General features: G+C 41.7%; 1 protein-coding gene across 5 annotated transcripts in view; it reads left to right on the top strand.

The window, feature by feature from the left end:
- The window catches only part of FGF14 (fibroblast growth factor 14), a 607,804-nt gene that overhangs the window by 156,618 nt on the left and 430,820 nt on the right, over positions 1–20,366 (top strand). Inside the window, exon 1 of one of the 5 annotated variants that reach the window (XM_073349237.1) lies at positions 17,014–17,062. The exons of the other annotated variants lie outside the window; for them this stretch is intronic. Within the exon in view, the coding sequence (XP_073205338.1) occupies positions 17,056–17,062 (7 nt within the window). The 5' untranslated portion in view covers positions 17,014–17,055. Of the gene's footprint in view, positions 1–17,013; positions 17,063–20,366 lie in introns of those variants that run through there. 5 annotated transcript variants of the gene reach the window in all.

Below are 20,366 nucleotides of genomic sequence, written 5' to 3'. Positions count from 1 at the left end.
TGCATGTGTATATACAGTATATACATAAAGGGCTGTCAAGCGATTAATTGCATGATTAAAAAAATTAATCACGATTAATTGCACGATTAATTGCACTGTTAACAATAATAAAATACCATTTCTTTAAATATTTGGATGTTTTCTACATTTTCAAATATATTGATTTCAGTTACAACACAGAATACAAAGTGTATAGTGCTCACTTTATATTTATTTTTATTACAAATATTTGCACTGTATAAAACAAAATAAATAGTATTTTTCAATTCACCTAATGTAAGTACTGTAGTGCAATCTCTTTATAATGAAAGTTGAACTTACAAATGTAGAATATATACAAAAATAACTGCATTCAAAAATAAAACAATGGAAAACTTTAGAGCCTACGAGTCCACTCAGTCCTACTTTTTGTTCAGCCAATAACTAAGAGAAACAAGATTGATTACATTTGCAGGAGATAATGCTGCCCGTTTCTTGTTTACAATGTCACCTGAAAGTGAGAACAAGTATTCACATGGCACTGTTGTAGCTGGCATTGCAAGATTTTTATGTGTCAGATGCACTAAAGATTCATATGTCCCTTCATGCTTCAATCACCATTCCAGAGGACATGCGTCCATGCTGATGGCAGGTTCTGCTTGATAACAATCCAAAGCAGTGAAGACTGACGCATGTTCATTTTCATCATCTGAGTCAGATGCCACGAGCAGAAGGTTGATTTTCTGGTTCGAGTTCTGTAGTTTCCGCATCAGAGTGTTGCTCTTTTAAGACTTTTGAAAACATGCTCCACACCTCGTCCATCTCAGATTTTGGAAGGCACTTCAGATTCTTAAACCTTGGGTTGAGTGCTGTAGCTATCTTTAGAAATCTCACATTGGTACCTTCTTTGTGTTTTGTCAAATCTGCAGCAAAAGTGTTCTTAAAACGAATAACATGTGCTGGGTCATCATCTGAGACGGCTATAACATCAAATATATGGCAGAATATGGGTGAACCAGAGCAGGAGACATACAATTCTCCCCCAAGGAGTTCAGTCACAAAGTAATTAATGCATTATTTTTTTAACAAGCATCATCAGCATGGAAGCAAGTCCTCTGGAATGGTGGCCAAAGCACGAAGGGGCATGCAAATGTTTAGCATATCTGGCATGTAAATACCTTCCAATGCCAGGTACAAAAGTACCATGCGAATGCTTGTTCTCACTTTCGGGTGACACTGTAAATAAGAAACGGCCAGCATTATCCCCTGTAAATGTAACCAAACTTGTTTCTCTTAGTGATTGGTGGAACAAGAAGTAGGACTGAGTGAACTTGTAGGCTCTAAAATTTTATATTCTTTGTTTTCGAGTTCAGTTATGTAACAAAAAAAAATCTACATTTGTAAGTTACACTTTCATGATAAAGAGATCGCACTACAGTATTTGTATGAGGTGACTTGAAAAAATATGATTTCTTTTATCATTTTTACAGTGCAAATATTTGTAATAAAAATAATATAAAGTGAGCACTATACACTTTGTATTCTGTACTGTAATTGAAATAGATATATTTGAAAATATAGAAAAACATCTAAAAATATTTAATGGATTTCAATTGGTATCTACTGTTTAACAGCATGATTAATCGTGCAATTAATCACGCTTAATTTTTTTAATCGGTATTAATTTTTTTAGTTAATTGCGTGACTTAACTGTGATTGACAACCCTTAAAATATATATATATATATATTTTATGCAGAGGTCACTTTAGTCATTTCCACATTTGGTGATACAATGAAGTACAGAATTGTGTGAAGGCCACCGAATCCACAGTTAAGGAGTGATTAGTGCTTGCTTTGCATTTCATTAATCCAAAGGGCTACTCCCCCTAATCTAAAATGTTTTTGCAGATGAAAATTAACTAGAACTTATTTCTTACATAGACTATTTGAAATCTCACTCCCCACTGTCTGTCTCTGATAAAATTCATTTATTTAATTCTCTGAACCCTAAGAAGGAAAATTAATCAAAATACTTATTTGCAGTGTTGTTGTAGCCATGGTGGTCCCAGGATAGGAGACAAGGTAGGTGAGGTAATATCTTTTATTGGATCAACTTAAGATGGTTTTAGATACTTTTGACATGTTATGGGGAATTTAATATAACCAACTTAAATGGGTCCAGTAAAAGATATTACCTAACCTACCTTGTATCTCTTAAAATACTTAGACAGAAACCCTTTCAATCCTATGATTTACTGACATGTTTATAAAGTATATATATATTTTAAGGGTTGTCAATTAATTATATTATATTCCAAAATTCGTTTACTTGCTGTCTCTGTTATTAATAGCAAACTTAAGGCCTTGCAACCTGGCAGTTTTTGCATCATTTGCTGAAATCTTCTGACTGTCATCTGAATAATGAAATGCATCAGTCATTGCATGTAGTAGTTTTTATAGGGCCTTGTTTAAACTGATATTTTCCAGGAAGAAATAAGCACAGTCAAAATATTTTTTCTTCTTTTCACGATTAAAAATGTGAATATACAATGGTTTATGTTTGTACTTGGTTCTTTAAAATCTACTGTCTTTTATAAAACTGACTTTTCTTCCTTTCTTCTTGAAAGAAATTCTGTTTATTTGAAGTTGTAGAACTTATTTTTGTTATGGGGTATTTAATACTCTAAAACACACTTCACTTTATAAACATGTCAGTAAATCATAGGATTGAAAGGGTTTCTGTCTAAGTATATTAAGAGATACAAGGTAGGTTAGGTAATATCTTTTACTGGACCCATTTAAGTTGGTTATATTAAATTCCCCATAACATGTCAAAAGTATCTAAAACCATCTTAAGTTGATCCAATAAAAGATATTACCTCACCTACCTTGTCTCCTATCCTGGGACCACCATGGCTACAACAACACTGCAAATATGTATTTTGATTAATTTTCCTTCTTAGGGTTCAGAGAATTAAATAAATGAATTTTATCAGAGACAGACAGTGGGGAGTGAGATTTCAAATAGTCTATGTAAGAAATAAGTTCTAGTTAATTTTCATCTGCAGAAACATTTTAGATTAGGGGGAGTAGCCCTTTGGATTAATGAAATGCAAAACAAGCACTAATCACTCCTTGACTGTGGATTCGGTGGCCTTCACACAATTCTGTACTTCACTGTATCACCAAATGTGGAAATGACTAAAGTGACCTCTGCATAAAAAAGCTAAAAGAGGTAAAAGTAGCATACACAGGCATTAAAGTAGTAAGCAATAGTTAAACGTCTGCAATAAACCTATATGTAGGAAACAAAAGGAGTAGCAAAACTTTTTACTTTTACAGGTAAATGTGAAAAGAAGGCCAAAATGATCAAACATGGATTCTTAAATTTAGGGACCTAAATAAGGGGCCTGACTTTCTATATGTGCTGAGCAGCAAGTGCCTTTTAGAGTTGTTGCGGGGCCTGAGGACCTGAAAATCAGGTGTCAAAGTTTGACTCAGACTCACAATTTATCAGACCACTCTGTTTTATTAGCAAAGCTGCTCTGCTAATACATTTAGAAGTGAGCCCCCCGCTTGGGGCTTGTGTCTCTTAATTTATACAGTTTTTGGAGAACAAGTTACAGAAAAGTTACAGACAAAAGAGGAAAAAAGATTTTAGTCACCACCCTTCAAGATCCCTGAGACCAGTCACGTATCTTCAATTACCTGCCACCCTTAACAATCTCTTTTAACAGCTTCCAGTTAACTTAACTAATTGCCCTTCACACCTTCCATTCTGATGCCTGCTTCTTAGACTTGTTGGCTCTATCTTAATTGCTTCTCCATTCAAAAGCTAACTGTCCCTACATGTGCTCCCTCAGATACTTTGTAACATGTTTTGGCATGCCCTCTCATATACAATGTATCCAGCATGTCCCCTTATACAACGCTATACTTATACAATGTTATACTTCCACACAGGCCACTTTTATTCAAGGGCCTAACTTTAAGACTATGGTGATGACAGAGACCAATTGACAAAAGCCTGTGATATAAAAGGAAACTAACATTGAACACCAAGATGTGGTTCTACCAGACATGCATTCAGAGCACACGGCTATGTGGAGGTGAGACCTGGACTATCTATGGCAGGCACAAAAGAAGGCTAAACACCTTCCACTCCCGCTGTTTCTACCATGTTCTAAACACCCAAGTTCCAGTGAGAAAGCAAAATTGTCAAATCTAATCACTGTTTTCAAACACAGATGTCTCTGTTGGCTTGGTCATCTGCACTGGATGGATGATGGGAGCATTCCAAAGGATCTCCTGTATGAAAAACTTGTGGATGCTCCAAGGCTACTGGGCTAATCTATGCTCAGGTTCAAGAACATTTTGAAGAGGGACTCAAAAACTTTCAATATTGACCCAGCAAGGTGGGAGGATGCAGCTAGCAACAGACTACTATGGAGGACTGTGCTGCACTGGGGCATTAGAGGCTGAAGAGAGGTGGTTGAGAAAGAGGAGAGCAAAGAGGAAAGCCCAGCAGGCCTCCAGAGCTGGCAAATGAGGAGGGTTATCCTCTGGCCCTGCACCATATGCCTGGACTGTCTGTGGCACAGACTGTCACTTGAGAATTGGACTTGGCTACCCGCAATGCTGCAGCGTGACACAGTAACTGAATTGCTTTGGCACATATGCCATCTTTTTCGAGACTGACAGCTGCCATATGTTGATATGTAAGTTTAAAAATCCATGTTTGAAAATGTTGGCTTCACTTTTTAAACATCACATTTTCTTTGAGAGTCCATGGTAGGGACTTACAACAAGCTTAAAAGAAGACAAAGGAAAAGGTAAACAATATTAATTCACCCCTCCACTTCCCCAACCCCCACCTGCCAAAAAAGTTACTCTCTCATATCTCTAAAATCTCTCGCTTCCACTCAATCTCTACAATTAAAAACTACTGTCTGTACTTTGGTCATCTTTCACTTTCACACCTGCTTCCTCCTCCTCCTCCTCTTTGCCCTCCCTATATCTCCCCTCCGCCCCCTCAATCCACTCCACTCCATCCAAAATACTATCACAAAAAATCATTTTCCTCTCCTAGTGAGCACTGGAGCTTTATTCTTTTTTTTGTGTTGGCACAGACATAATTACCATCGAGTTCCAAAAATATCACTCTAGCAGGTGCCCTATTTATGGGAAAATGTGTGCTAAAATGTAGATAATTTTTTTACTTTCATTTTTAATGAAGAAGCAAAATATAGTAGATGAAGTCTTATTTGCATTAAAGTCTGCAAGCACGTAGATCTGCATACAAAACACGGAACAGCCTTTGTTTGATCACAGTAGCCCTTATGTTCAGTTTTTACTTTGTGTAATTCATCCTGGCCAAGTTTTTTAAAACTGGATGTTTAGAGATAGGCTCGTAGGTCTGGATTTAGGCACCTATATATGTGGGCTGATTTTCACAAGAAAGATCTGACTCATAACATCACATATTAAAATAAAAAGGGCATTTATATAATAATTGGCCAGTTTCCATTTAACCTGAGGCCCCTTTACACCACTCTGGCAGTATAAAAGGGCCTTAAAGTGGGAGTACACTATATTTGCACCTGCTTTGCACTGTTTAGAATTGTGTAATGTGGCCCCAGTGTAAATGAGAAACTAGTCCAGGTCCTTCACTGGCGTGGCACAGGGTTTATTACCTACACAGGGCTATGACCACACGGGGATAAAAGCTCTGTGGCATGGCCACAGCTGACCTTGGTTATCTGACTCAGACTCGCAGGGCTCTGGCTGTGGGGCTAAACATTGCTGTGTAGACGGTTGGGCTCGGGCTAGAGCCTGAGCTCTGGGACTATCCTCTCACCTAGGGTCCCAGTGCTTAGCCTCCAGCCTGAGCCCAAACATCTGCAGAGCAATTTTTCAGCCCCGGAGCTTGAACCCCAGGCGCCTGAGTCAACTGAGCCAGGCCAGCCCTGGGTTTTTGTCCCCACGTAGACATACCCTTAAAATCAATGGCACTACTCCCGGGCACAAAGTTATGTAGGAAGAGGCCTAAAGTTGGAATCAACTTTTATGATCAAGTCCTAGGTTTGCCTGCCTACAGTTTTGGATTGGAAAATTGGCTTGGCATAAATATTGCTGGATTTACTTCAGAAGCAAAGTAGAATGTTTCCCCAGATTTTGAAACAAATGGCTTTTGAGTTATAGATTATCCCCTTTTGGTGCTCCTCCAAACGTCCCAAGTTAAATGTCCACGAAATCACATGTGATGACTATATTGGAAGAAAATAAGTTGTACTGAAAAAAAGTTATGTACAATATGGATAGTTCGAGGCCCAATCCTATTCCAATTGATGCTGATAGGAGTTTTTTACTGTTAGCTACAGAAGCAGCAGAATATCATACTCTGTGTATGCACCAGGGCTGGGTTAAGACATGTACACAATAGATACATGCCTATATCCCTGGCTTCTGAAGCCATGTGATAATATCAGAATCTCAGCTTTCTTTAAAAATATTTATAGTACTCAGGGCAGTGATGAAAAACTAAATGTTCATTTTTCCCTTTTTATTTTCAACTCATTTCACCCTGATCTTACCAGCCTTTGTCTGGCATTAAAGTTACTATCATATTATAGTTAAATGAAAGAAGACTTTTTGGATTTTTTGAACACTTTGTGCAGACATAGTACTCAAATACTGTCTGGATGGGCTGACTTGCCCTTGCTGTGCATTTTTCTAACGGGTTTTGCCTCAGGGAGGAGAGAGGGCTTTTTGTAAGTGACCAGGAACAGTAATTTTCAGTTGTCATTTTCTTTTTCTTTGGATGTCTTCAGATATCTCAGACACCGAACAACGAATAAATACAAATAAACATTTGCCTAAAAACTAGAGTGATTTTGTTTTTACAAAAGAAAAACTCGCAGAGCATAATCACTGTTCTCAGTATTTTCTCAGAAATATGTGTAGTGGAAGCGCTCAGTTGCAAGGTCTCTTCTGCTTTGACACTTTAAAAATTTTAATAAGATCTTTATGGGACATTACCTGCATCCTTCCACCCACGCACAAATTATCCTGGAGAGACAGTACCAGTGTTGCCTTTTGTGTGTGGTGTCTTTCCATTCGTGTAATTTTTCTGTGTTTCTTATTTTAATTGTCAAATTCATAAATAATAGAGCTGCATGAGTGGTTCTGAATGAATAATGGATTTGATGAATTTTGCCTCTTTTTCTCTTTGTGAATTGGTAGGAAGTTTTCTCTGATCTTCCAACACTATTTAGTTGCCCATGCCTTTTCCAAAACAATGGTCATTGGTTCAGTGAATTGATTAGCTATTGGCTCCATTATTACTGTATTCTGGGATGCATTTCATTTAAACTAGCTAATTTATATGTGCTCAAATATTCCAAGCATTCTTTTACTTTCTCAGTAGCTCATTTTAGAAGATGTTCATTACTTCCTAATTATCCACACAGCTTTTATTTAGCTTTATGAAGAAAGATTTAAAATAGGAGCTTGGTATTTCAGCCGTTACTAAGACATTGTTAAATTAATCCCTCATCTCGTTTATTAATTATGCCTGCTTTCTTTTTAGTACTTTTTATTTTTTATATTTGTAAAATCCCTTAATCCCTTCAAAGAGCATCAAAATTATCTCCTTTTTTAACATAAAACAGCACCCAAACCCCTCTTCTTCCCTTTCCATCTGTCATCTACTGCTTTTTACCCAACTTCAGTGACATGTTAGGTATGAGATTCCTCCAACCAAGTTTGTTAAATCCGTGGGATCAGTATCTCCATGTAGTGCTACTTCTAATTCTTCTTTGAGTTTGTATATAGCCAATGTAGTACATTAGTATCCCAAAAGTGGTAAAATATTAAACTAATAGCAATTGAAATATCTGAATTTGGAACTTCAAAAGGAGTTAACAACCATTGCATATACACTTAAATATCAAGTCTAGCTAATTGGTTAGGATAATAGATTACTTTATATTTGACAGGCAGCTGTTGGACATGTGAGACTTTGTATTTAGGAGAGAGCATCATTACCCTCCTGTAGAAATCCTGTTATGTTGCAGAGCTGCTGAGAAACCTGCCCAGTTCCAGGCCAAACCCACAGGCATTGGTTCTTCTGTGGTTTTTGATTTATACTCGACTCACGCAGCTGGGGACAAAAGTCCTAAGAGGATAATAAGCAGTCTTAGCAAATAATTCAATGTCTCTGGGGAGGAATTAAATCCCTCAGCCACAGAGCAATTGGAACTCTGTGTGTGTGTGTGTGTGTGTGTGTGTGTGTGTGTCTGAATCTTGGAATGCGTGTGTGTCTGAATCTTGGAATGCAAAGCTGTTGTTTGAGGCTTACCCTTTGTAAAATCGCAGTATAATGGATAATATTGCTTTATGGAAAACTGGAAAGGTAATTTTAAGGAGGACTTTCAGCTTAGCCTTGAAATGCTTTCTGGCTTATATCCAGCAAGAAACACACAATATAAACACTTTTCTGAAACTGATCCATTATTTTAGGAATAGCTGTGGCTGGGGGAAAAATACATAAAACATTCTTGCACATACACACATTCTGTCACAAACATTCGCAGTAAATGGCCAGGATTGTTTAAGACATTTCAAAAATCTGTTCAGGCCTCTGCTGGCCAACGCCTCCATTCTTCTGATGTGTATTGACTGCCGGGATAGAGGTCCTTTAGCTTAGATGAAAAATTGGATTTATCTATGTAAATAGTTACTGTCAAAGAACAAAACCCATTGAGCCTTGGCTGGTGCTGCACACACCTTAAAGGACTTTTTCTGTAAAGATGAGTTTGAACACCTTTCAGATTTTTAATAATTATTTTTAAATAGTGGCTATAGGAAAGGGCTGGAATGCAGAAGCACTGCTTGGAGTAGTAGTGGGATGAGGAAAGGGTGTTTATGGGAAAATCATAGAACTGGAAGGGACCTCAAGAGGTCATCTAGTCCAGCCCCTGCACTTGTGGCCGGACTAAGTGTTATGTAGAGATCCCTGACAGGTGTTTGTCTAACCTGCTCTTAAAAATCTCCAATGATGGAGACTCCACAACCTTCCTAGGCAATTTATTCCAGTGCTTAACCACCCTGAAAGATAGGAAGTTTTTCCTAAATCCAACCTAAACCTCCCTTGCTGCAATTTAAGCCCATTGCTTCTTGTCCTATCCTCAGAGATTAAGAAAAACAATTTTTCTCCCTCCTCCTTGTAACAACCTTTTACATAATTGAAAACTCTGTCCCCTCTCAGTCGTCGCTTTTCCAGACTAAACAAACCCAATTTTTTCAATCTTCCCTCATAGGTCATGTTTTCTAAACCTTTAATCATTTTTGTTGCTCTTCTCTGGACTCTCTCCAATTTGTTCACATCCTTCCTGAAATGTGGCACCCAGAACTGGACACAATACTCCAGCGGAGGCCTAATCAGCACGGAGTAGAGTGGAAGAATTACTTCTCGTGTCTTGCTTACAACACTCCTGCTGATACAGAAGAATGGAAGGAGACAGTTATGATGGAATAGTATATATCTGTATCAATCTGCAAACTCCATTCTTTTTTGTGAACATAGTATTACCCGCCCCAAAGGTTCAAAAATCATGAGTCAGCCCCTCCCCAAATCTCTCTCACACACACAGGCACACATGCACACACACACACAATATCTGTTTGTATGTGTACATATATGCGTGTGTGTGAGAGAGAGAATGTATGTATGTGTGTGTATATGTATATCAATTGTGTATTTTGGGGCCTGGCTTTTGGACTCCTTTCGTCTACCCCTAATGTTTGTGAGACAATTAGTGGTGCCCGTGCTCCCAAATTTATAGAGGAGCGAGCAAACAGGAGCAGCAAACGGGAGAGTTTCGTGAGGGAGTTCTCCAGGTGAAGGAGGGAGCACCTATATGTCCCTTGGGTGAGCTTGTTGTCTGTCAGTTTCTTTGTTGCTGTGTGCTTGCTTGCCCTATGCCTGCTTAATTGAAGTTTATAGTGTGGTCTGTTTGGATGGCGGGGGACGGGTTGTATTCTGAGACTAGCCCCCTGCTTGGTAAGACTGAGAGCTTCCTAATGAGGCTCTAGTTTGCCAGCCTTTGATCCCTAATCCCTTTGGGATCCCTTGACAAGGGGGTGGGGCTAACTCAGGGAGAACAGGGGTATAAAAAGTTAGCTCGTGAACAACCAGAGAAGCTAGCGAATGGGATTTTTGCAAGGGAGTTTAGAGAGGGAGCATGAGAGCCAGTTAACCCTAATAAACATTCTCTAAACTTTGGCCAATATCCCACACCCCCAAGGGAAAAAAAACCCATAGAGACCAAAACCAAAATATCCTGCATGAATAAAAATAATACAGGCAGAAATCCAGCAGCAGAGTGGGGGCTATTCAGTTTATTGCACAGAATGCAGCATGTATGGTTACCTGCCTTGTGGGCAGGTGGCAGATATGTGCATTGGTTGCAAGCAATTCATGGCCCACAGAGACCGAATATGGGCTCTTGAGACCAGTGAGGTTAAATTGGAGGAGCTAAGGGAGACAGAAGTACCTAGATGACACTTTCCAGGACACAGCAGAGTGGCCCACACCCAGTCTGATAATCTCGTGCTGTTTAGGAGGATGAAAGTCTCAAGGAAGGAGACCATCAAGCTGGAGTGGAGGGAAATGATCCCATAGTTGGGACCCTCCTTCCAGATGATGTCATGGTGACCTCTCACACTGAGGGAACCCAGTTATTAGGAAGAGACAGGTACCAGTAATGGGGGATTCAATTATTAAAAATATAGACCAGGAGTCGGCAACCTATGGCACGCGTACCAAAGGCGGCACGCGAGCCAATTTTTAATGGCACGCTGCTGCCTGCCAGGTCCCAGCCGCCAGCCCCGCTCAGCCCGCTGACAAACCCAGGCCGGGACCCCGGCAGGCAGCAGCGTGCCATTAAAAATCCTGCCCGCCCCGGCCCGCTCTTCTCCGCTCCCCCGCCACGCGGGGGCAGGGTGAAGAAGCTTGGTCCTCCCAGCTGCTGCTGCAGGGCAGGCAAGCTCCCCCCTCCCCTGCCTCTTCCCCCAGCATGCTGGGTTCCTGCCCCTCCTCTCCCTCCCTGCTGCCGATCAGCTGATGGCCCTTGCGAGGGAGGGGGAGAAGCGAAGCCGCAGCGTGCTTGCTGCTCCAGGGAGGAAGCGGAGAAAAGGTGGGGACGGGGCTGTGGGGATGGGGGTGGAATCAGGGCATATCCCATCCAGCTCCCTGCTGTGAGCTGCTCTGGGCAGGGGGCTGGGAGCACCCCCATGCCCCAAGCCCACACCCCCAGCCCTCTGCCCTGACCCCTGCACCCCCCTCACACACATCCAGTCCCCTGCCCTGATCCCTGCACCCCCCCACAACCCCAGCCCTGACCCCTGCACCTCCCCACACACACCCAGACCCCAGCCCTGACTCCAGCACCCCCCACACATACCCAGCCCCCCACACGCCATGCCCTGACTCCTGCAGCCCCTCATACGCCCTCTGCCCTGACCCCTGCACCCCCCACGACCCAGCCTTGATTCCAGCAGCGCCCCACATACCCAGCCCCCCCATGCCCTGACTTCTGCACCCTCCTCAAACACTCCTAGCCCCCTGTCCTGACTCCTGCACCCCCTCACATACCCAGCCCCCCCACACCCCGTGCTCTGACTCTTGCACCCCCCACATTCTCACCCCCACTGTGAGCACCAAACGGGAGCTCCTGCACCCCTCCCCCATTCCTACCTGCACCCCTCGCACCACATGGGAGCTGCCCAGGTAAGTACTCCACACCCAAACCTCCTGCCCCAACTCTGAGCCCCCTCCTGTAGCTCCTGGCCAGACCCTACACCCCAACCCCCAGCCTGCTCCTTCACCCCCAGCCCTGTGCTCAGTGCACTCCCACCCTGAGCTCAGTCCAGAGAGAGAGGAAGAGAATGGGCTAGAACCAGGGAGAAAGTAGGTACCCACTCTATGTGGGCAGGGCTGGGATCCCAGACTGGCAACAGGCTGAGTGGGGCCGGAAGCTGGGACCCTGGCTGGCAGGAGCTGGCAGACGGAACCCTAGACTGGCAGCGGGCTGACCCCTGATATAGTTGGGTTTGTGATGACCGGGAGAATGGCATGGTTTATTGCCTGCAAGTAACAAAGGTTGTGGACCTCCCGAGACATCAAGAGAGGCTTATGTGCAGTCCTGGAGAGGAACCGGTGGTTGTGGTACATGAAGGTGAAATTTAATTTTGATAAATGTAATGTAATGCACAGTGGAAAACATAATCCTGATTATGCATATAAAATGTTGGGCTCTAAATTAGCTGCTACCACTCAAGAAAGAGATCTTGGAGTCATTGTGGCTAGTTCTCTGAAAACATCCACTCAAAGTGCAGCAGCAGTCCAAAAAGCTAACAATGTTAGAAACTATTAGGAAAGGGATAAATAATAAGAGAGAATATATTTTAATGCAACTCTGTAAATCCATAGTATATCCAGACTTTGAATACTGTGTGCGGTTCTGGTCGCACCATCTCAAAAATGATACGTTGGAATTGGAACAAGTACAGAGAAGGTCAACAAAAACGATTAGGGGTATGGAACAGCTTCCATATGAGAAGAAATTTAAAAGACTATGACTGTTCGGCTTGGAAAAGAGATGACTAATGGGGGGGGGAATATGATAGAGATCTATAAAATCATGAATGGTGTGGAGAAAGTGAATAAGAAAGTGTTATTTATCCCTTTTCATAACTCACCAACCAGGGGTCACCCAATTAAATCAATGGGCAACAGATTTAAAACAAACAAAGAGAAGTACTTCTTCACACAATGCACAACCAACTTGTGGAACTTGTCATCAGGGGATGTTGTGAAGGCCAAAAGTATAACTGGGATCAAAAAAGAATTAGATAAGTTTATTGAGGATAGGTCCATCAATGGCTATTATCCAAGATGGTGAGGGATACAACCCCATGCTCTGGATGTCCTTAAATCTCTCACTGCCAATAGTTGGAACTGGTCAATAGGGGATGGATCACTCAATAAATTGTCCTGTTCTGTTCACTCCCTCTGAAGCATCTGGCACCAGGCACTATTGAAATACAAGATATTGGGCTAAATGAATCATTGTTCTGACTTTATATGGCTATTCTTATATTCTTATGAGTAAGGAGCTCTCAACCCGAATCTGCCTGTTCCTAAACACCCAAATCAGTTTTGTTCCCGAGCCCTCATATGAGTTCTACCTATTCTCCAGCTCCCTCATCTGTTCTGCTGCCACATCTGCCACTCCCTTAGGCCCCCATCAATTCTGCCCTCACATCTATTCTGCACCCCAGCCTCATCTCAATTCCTTTTGCAGCTAGAGGGGATTCTTCATGCCTCTTTTTCTTGGGCCTGAAAGGGCTGCAGCAGGAGGGGAGGAGGGTTGCCAAGAGCTGCTGTGCTCTTTCTGCTCTCCTCCTGTAAGAATGGTGTCAGCTCCAGAGGGGAGAGAGGAAAGATGCTTGCTTCCTGCAGCATCTCCGATTGGCTGTTCTTTCCTAGGAGGTGGGCAAATGGGGAAGGCAGCCAATCAGAGGGGGATTTCCCCCAGGCAGGGATGAAATTCATGACCGAGCTGGAGTTTCTCCTCTCATGGTGAGGGTGGCTACAGCCCTCTCAGGAATCTAGTGATTCATGGGGAAAAAATCATGTGGGATGGCAGCATTTGAATGCCATTTTGATTGTAATCTGTACTGGACCCTTCACTTTTGCGCCGTAGCCTCCATCTTGGGCTGAGACATCCGGGAGGTTTTGGAAAAAACTCTTACACAGAGTAGACAGGCTAACAATTGGAAAGTCATCAACCTTGTGATCCTCCATTCAAATGTGTTCACCTAGAATAGGCTGACTGCAGCTAGTGGCACCAATTCAAATATTTCTGGTGGGGGGAGGAATTCCAGTCCTTGCTCCACAAACTCTGCCACCCTACCCATTGGGAACCCGCATCTCCCTCAGCCACGGAGTCTCCCCTCACTCTTACCCACACAGTGCATGAGCCGGTGCTGCCAGGAGTTGAGTTCTTGATGAACTCCCCTGTGCACCACCACAGGAACAGACTCCCCATGTGCCAGGTTTCAACAACATTTGGTCCAGCCACTCCTCCATCTGGACAGAGGGGCGGCTGGGCCAAATTTTTGTAGTGCTGGGACACTGTGCTCTAGGTTGCAGCAACACTCTCTGAAATTTGGTCTGTCTGTAGGGCGGGCTAGCCAGGTCAAATTACAGTGGCGATGCAACCACACAGCTGAAGTGACACTCTGGAGTGCTCCAGCAACAGCCATACTGGTTTAGTATGGGACCACTGCTTAAAAGTGGTCAGGCTGTCCCCGTCTCCCCCTACCCGCTCCGTGGCCTATGGAACTTTGAGAAAGTGCAAAAACCTTGGGGAGGGGGACATGCTCCGCACCTCTGAATTGATGCCACTGGCTGCAGCCCAGGGGAACTAGTTTTCCCAGTTTGTCTCTAAGGTGCTAGGACTTTAGCCACCTGACTAGGGATTTGAAACTAGTCAGTAGGTCACATAATAGAGGGGACAAAAACTCTATTTAAGAGCAAGAGCTGCTCTCCTCTGTTGTCCCACTGGTTGAACGTTGCCAAGAATCAGAAGGACTACAGAAGGGGCCTGCCCACCTCAAACACAGGATCTGAGGTGAACCCAGCCCCAAAGGGCAGAGGGTATAGGTTTTTATTTTTTATCTAAATATCAGTAACAGATGCATACTTTGAGGCTAAAAGTTAGTTTTAGAACTCCTGCACAAATCTTATGTGTTTCTTGCTTCACTGCGGTATATCCCTGAAGAGATTAAACAGAAGAGATTCCACAGCATTAGCTACTGGGGCAGGTGTAAAGGGAACTGAGGCACTGGTTCCAGAGTCTGAGCAGCCAGACTGCAGAGACCCATTACCAAAGGCACAATCTAGGTAAAGCAAGAGACTCAAGGCAAGGAACAATGATCGGTCACTGCCCTGACCCATGTGGGCTTAGAAACATGTAGGATCCAGCAATTGGATCCAAACACAACAGACTGGTGTCAGTCCACAAAGGGGAGCTGTCAGGATTCCTTCCCCACTCTGAACTCTGGGGTACACATGTGGGGACCCACATGAAAGACCCCCTAAGTTTATTCTTACCAGCTTAGGATAAAACTTCCCCAAGGCACAGATTTCTTTCTTGCCTTGGGATCGCTGCTACCACCAAGTGATTTAACAATCAGGGAAAGGACCACTTGGAGTCCTATTCCCTGAAAAATATTCCCCCAAGCCTACACCCCCTTTCCTGGGGAAGGCTTGAGCATATATCCTCACCAGTTGGTTACAAAGGGACCCAAACCCCTGGGTCTTAGAACAATGGAAAAATCAGTCAGGTTCTTAAAAAGAAGGATTTTATTTAAAGAGAAAAAGGTAAAAGAATCACCTCTGTAAACTTAGGCTGGTAGTTAGCCTTACAGAGTTATCAGAAAATTCAAAGAGTACAGAGGAACCCCCTCTAGCCTTAGTTTCAAAGTTACAACAAAACAGGGATAAATCTCCCTCTAGCAAAGGGAAAATTCACAAGTTGGGAAAGCAAAGATAAACGAATACGCCTTGCCTGGCTTTTACTTACAAGTTTGAAATATGAGAGACTTGTTCAGAAAGATTTGGAGAATGTGGTTTGATGTCCAGTCCCTCTTAGTCCCAAGAGCAAACGTCACATAAAAACAAAGAACCCCAAACAAAACCTCTCTTCCTTCCCCGCCTGCCCCTATTTGACTTTTGTCCCCATCGGTTCCTTTGGTCAGGTGCCAACCAGGTTACTTGAGCTCCTTAACCCCTTACAGGTAAGGAGGAATTTAGGCTATCCCTATGGTTATGACCAGCCAAATCAGGTTGTGACAATGGTGCAATTTTATCACAAGTCTCCTGCTATTGCTATTTTTCTTAAATATGCAGCTGCTGGCATCACATGAATGTCAGAATCTCAGCATTAATTTTTTTCTTTTTTAAAATATGTTTCTAAGCCTTCATGGTTGTGGAGAAATGCTGAGAAATGTGACCTGAAATACACCCTAACCAACAGGCAAATACAAAGAACCCAAAGTGTATATTTAAAAAAAAGTCTTATGATTGTTAAGCCAATCTCATGATTTGGGGGACTTGCATGATACTTTTTGAACTTTTGGGGCTGGCAATACTATAATGGGATCCCGGGGGTACAACCTGGAACTGTGGGACTGCTGTGCCCCCTTACCTCTCCAGCCTGGGCTGTCTCTCCCTGTGCCTTGCCAGTGACAAGCAATAAACCCTCTACCGCGGCAATTACTCAGCCATCAACATGTGGAGACACACACCCAGCTGAGTTGCATGAATGCTCTCTAAGCATGAACTGTATATATAGAGAGACACCAGCAAATCTCCCCAGCTCCCAGCCTCGTAGCCCCGAAATATACCCTGTTACCTTGCTCAAGACTCCCTTGGACAGTGCTAGCTCATTAATTAGTTTGCCACTCCAACAAAGGGTAGTGGACATGCAACAGCCCTTGTTAACCTGAGCTGAGATTCTCTAAGCACCTTAACCAAAGCCACACTGTTTTAAGTAAAATATAAAACAGATTTTTTAACTACAGAAAGCTCGATTTTAAGTGGTAGGCATAGAGATCAAAGCTGGTGCACAAATAAAATTAAAATTGCAATGTAAACTCTAGCTTTTAACAGACTAAGCAAAGTTTGAATCAAACAGCTTTGCTCACCCCACTGGATGTTCCAGGCAGTTTAGAGTTGTCAATACACAGGCTGAATTCTCTTTTCCGCCTGGGCCCAATCTCCCTAGTTCAAAGTCTGTCTTCCAAATGACCTTTCAGGTGTTGAGTTGGGGGAGGAGAGAGGCCAAATGGTGATGTCATCTACTCTCCTTTATACTTTCTGTCCAGGTGCTACAAAGATCCTTGCTGTAACGTGAGATAGGCTGCCTGCATTGTGTACGTGTCCTCCAAGGAGTCTCTGGGATGACCACTAGGAGAGTGGATTCCCCTTAACGGGCCATCAACACATGTCTGGTTGGTCCTGGTGTAAATCCATCTTGTTAGTTGCTTCTTTGTTGCCACTGAAAGGCCAGCTGTAGGCATTTCCCACATACCACATATTTCAGTAAAAAACACATAACAATGCTTTGTAACTTCACATATGATGATAGCACAAACAATTCAACAGGATATTAATGTTCAACAGATCAAGACTTTTTAAATGATACCTCATAAGGCATGCTTTGTGCAAAACATAACATAACCATATCACAGCAGTGATTATGGTGGTCCAGGGTGCTACTTTGAGGTACAAAGTGTCACAAATACTGAGCAGGGTATGGTGCATCTTGTCAATCCTTTCTTTTTTTTAAAAAAAAGTATCAAGATCCTACTTGGAAGTGGAAGATGCTGTTGTTGGAGGAAGGCCATAGCAGGGAGTCAAAGATGGTGAATAGGTGTCTGAAATTGTGCATGTGACAGTTAATGATGGAGCAGAAGTAATACGTGGTCCAAAGGATGGCAGAAATGAAGGGGAAGGAACAGATCAGTAGTGGAGGAAGTCTGCATGCTCATGTGACTTTCTTCACAGATGTTCAGCCACATGGTGCAGGAGCAAAAGTGGATGTTGGTTTGAATAGCAAATAGTTGAAAAAACCCATTCACAATTCATTTATAGAATTGAAAACAGCTCATTTGTTCAAGGTTTACATTGCTGTCCTGTTGGTGGCTGTGTCTTTATCAAATGATTGGGATACTGGATGTTGCATGGCTTCAACACAGCCTCTCAGAATCTGTGGGAGAAAGCCTGGAGATATTTAAGCAGGATACTGTATTTGCAGTTGTAAATAGTTACATTTTAAATTACTAAATTATATTTGTATATGTAATTGGATCAGATTAAGCCTTGCACACACACACATACATGGATGTGATGAAGAATTTTGAAGTAGAAGGAAAGACACGATAATGTGCCTATCTATTCTATACTTTTATTCCCATCCTACAAGCAAGGAGTGTTAATCAACAGTACAAGATAAAAAGGCTGAAGAAAATTTCTTTATATTTCTTGGCCGGATATTAGTGGTGTCAACACAGCACTTGAAAGGACACTCAAAACAAACTTGTAATAGCATTACTGATATTCCCTTTGGATAGATAACATTAATAGATACATACTTAGTGGTTGGAACACGGTGTTAGCATATGGCCATTGGAGGGTACTTAACAGTATCTCATTGCTAAAAGACTTACTAGACAGTATTTTGATATTGAGACACTATTAGTTTAATTTCCTGAGAATACATTAGCCTGATCAATTGAAACCTGATGTATTTATGATGGTGGTTGCCTGAAACATCAACAGGAAAGTGGAGTATGGTGCACAGATGCCAATAATCATAGCAAATGGTCACTTTTTCTAAAGCTGTCTTCTCAAATTAATACTCTTCAAGAAATGAAACCAGCTTCTTTGTTTTGGGTGCACACTTATGTAGAAAAGTGGATTCTCTTTGTAACCTGAACATCAGGCAGAAGTGAGCAATTGCCTCTTAGAAACTCCCTTCAGCAACCTGTCTCTCATCTTCCCTCATTGTCTCTGTCTGAAAGGAAAGCTGATGTTACAAAGAAGTAGAGATAGTGACCATGATTCAGAGGTCATGCTATTTTGCCATTAGTTACAAGTGGTTAGGGTCTATTGATGTGCGGTGGAGAAACAATTCACAATAGATCACCAGTTGGAAGGTTTTCCTAAAATGTAGAAGAGGTTCAGATTAATTGAGTTAAACAGAATAAATTCCTTTCATATCAGTTATCATTTGCTACTTTTGAAATTTTAAAAGTGTAAACATCTGGGCTTAGTGAGTCTACATCAAATCATGTTACGTTTCACGTATGTTAGATGTATGTGTAACAAATGATAAAAACAGCACACTGCATCTCCCATTTAAAATACATTAAGTTGGAAATCTCTCAGTGCAATATGGGATGTTACTCAATAAAGTGAAAGAAAAGGATGGAGAGCTGACGGAAAGAGAGGGTGCATAGAGTATGTCCAAAGCCAGGACAGGGTATAACATAGAAAAAGTTTAAGAACTAGCTTAACTGACTACATGCATTGTTACTTGAAATGTTTAAGAATCTTGGGGAATACATTGTATTTAAATTACATCACCGCCGGACAGCAATAACTGTATTTTATGCAGATTTCAATGGTAGAATGCAAATGTTTATGATAGGTGTTTCTTGAATGTGGTCACTCACTGGAAGGCATTTAAATGAAATTACCTGAATAATCTAAAATAAATTAGCTTCCATGTGGAATTCAGTATCTGGATTGTATGATCTTAAAATGGAATCTTTTACTACTTCTAGGTACCAGCTGTCACTATTGAAGAGACACTGTCCTTACATTTGAGAAGTATATCTGCCATTTTCTACTGTTTCCCACCACATGTTCTTGAGTCCAGATAGTAAATTAAAGGATGTGTCCTTGTTTTCTTCTTCAAATGACTATATATTTGTACCTTTCCACTTCTGATAGGAATGTATTAGGTTACAGTCTCATGTATTAAGGTAACATGCTGTTCGTTTCTCTGTAATAGGCAGATTTTTTTATATAACATATTTTGTTGGAGTTTTCCCCAAATATAAGTTTGGAACTAAAACTCAGATGAAATTAAATCGAGATCCTGCAAAGGAATCTAACCAGGGGGATCCTTATGCCAACGCAGAGTCCCAGTGAAGTCACTGAGAATATTGTATGGCGATAAGGATTCACCCCTATGGCTCATGTTGCAGGATCAGGGCCAAAATATGATGAAAATGAAAAATATACTGATAAATGTTTGTCTCTTCAAGTATTACTTGTACTTCAAATACACTGGCATACAAACTAACTAAATTAAAAGAAGTTTTAGATGGCTGATATACAGTTGAGGGATTTCTTAAAGTACTGATATGTAACAGCTTTCTCTATGTCTATATGGGGGAAAGTAGTATACCCCAGAGATGTTAGCATTACTAACCCTCTGTCTTGGCAAATAAAGCAAATGACATTATGTAATTCAATCTAAGGGCTCTGTTTCATGTACATGACTCATTTCTGAACAGATAAAATAGAACTGGTTTATGTAGGCCAAACTCAAAGTCTTGAATATGGCTCTATCCTGTCTTGAATTCTGACATCGATTACTTGATGAGTTAGTAGAAAACTGGTCCTCTGGGATTTGAACCATAGTAAAGCATAGAGAATGGGAAGAGAAGGAATATGACTGCTGGGGACTGCCAACTTATTTTTTTTTATTATTATTTTAAAAATGTAAGGTGACAAAATCACGAT

This window comes from Lepidochelys kempii, chromosome 1 (genome assembly GCF_965140265.1).
Source record: "Lepidochelys kempii isolate rLepKem1 chromosome 1, rLepKem1.hap2, whole genome shotgun sequence".
Lineage (NCBI taxonomy): Eukaryota > Metazoa > Chordata > Testudines > Cheloniidae > Lepidochelys > Lepidochelys kempii.
The sequence above is the reverse complement of the archived record's forward strand: the minus strand, read 5'-3'. Positions and strand labels throughout refer to the sequence as shown.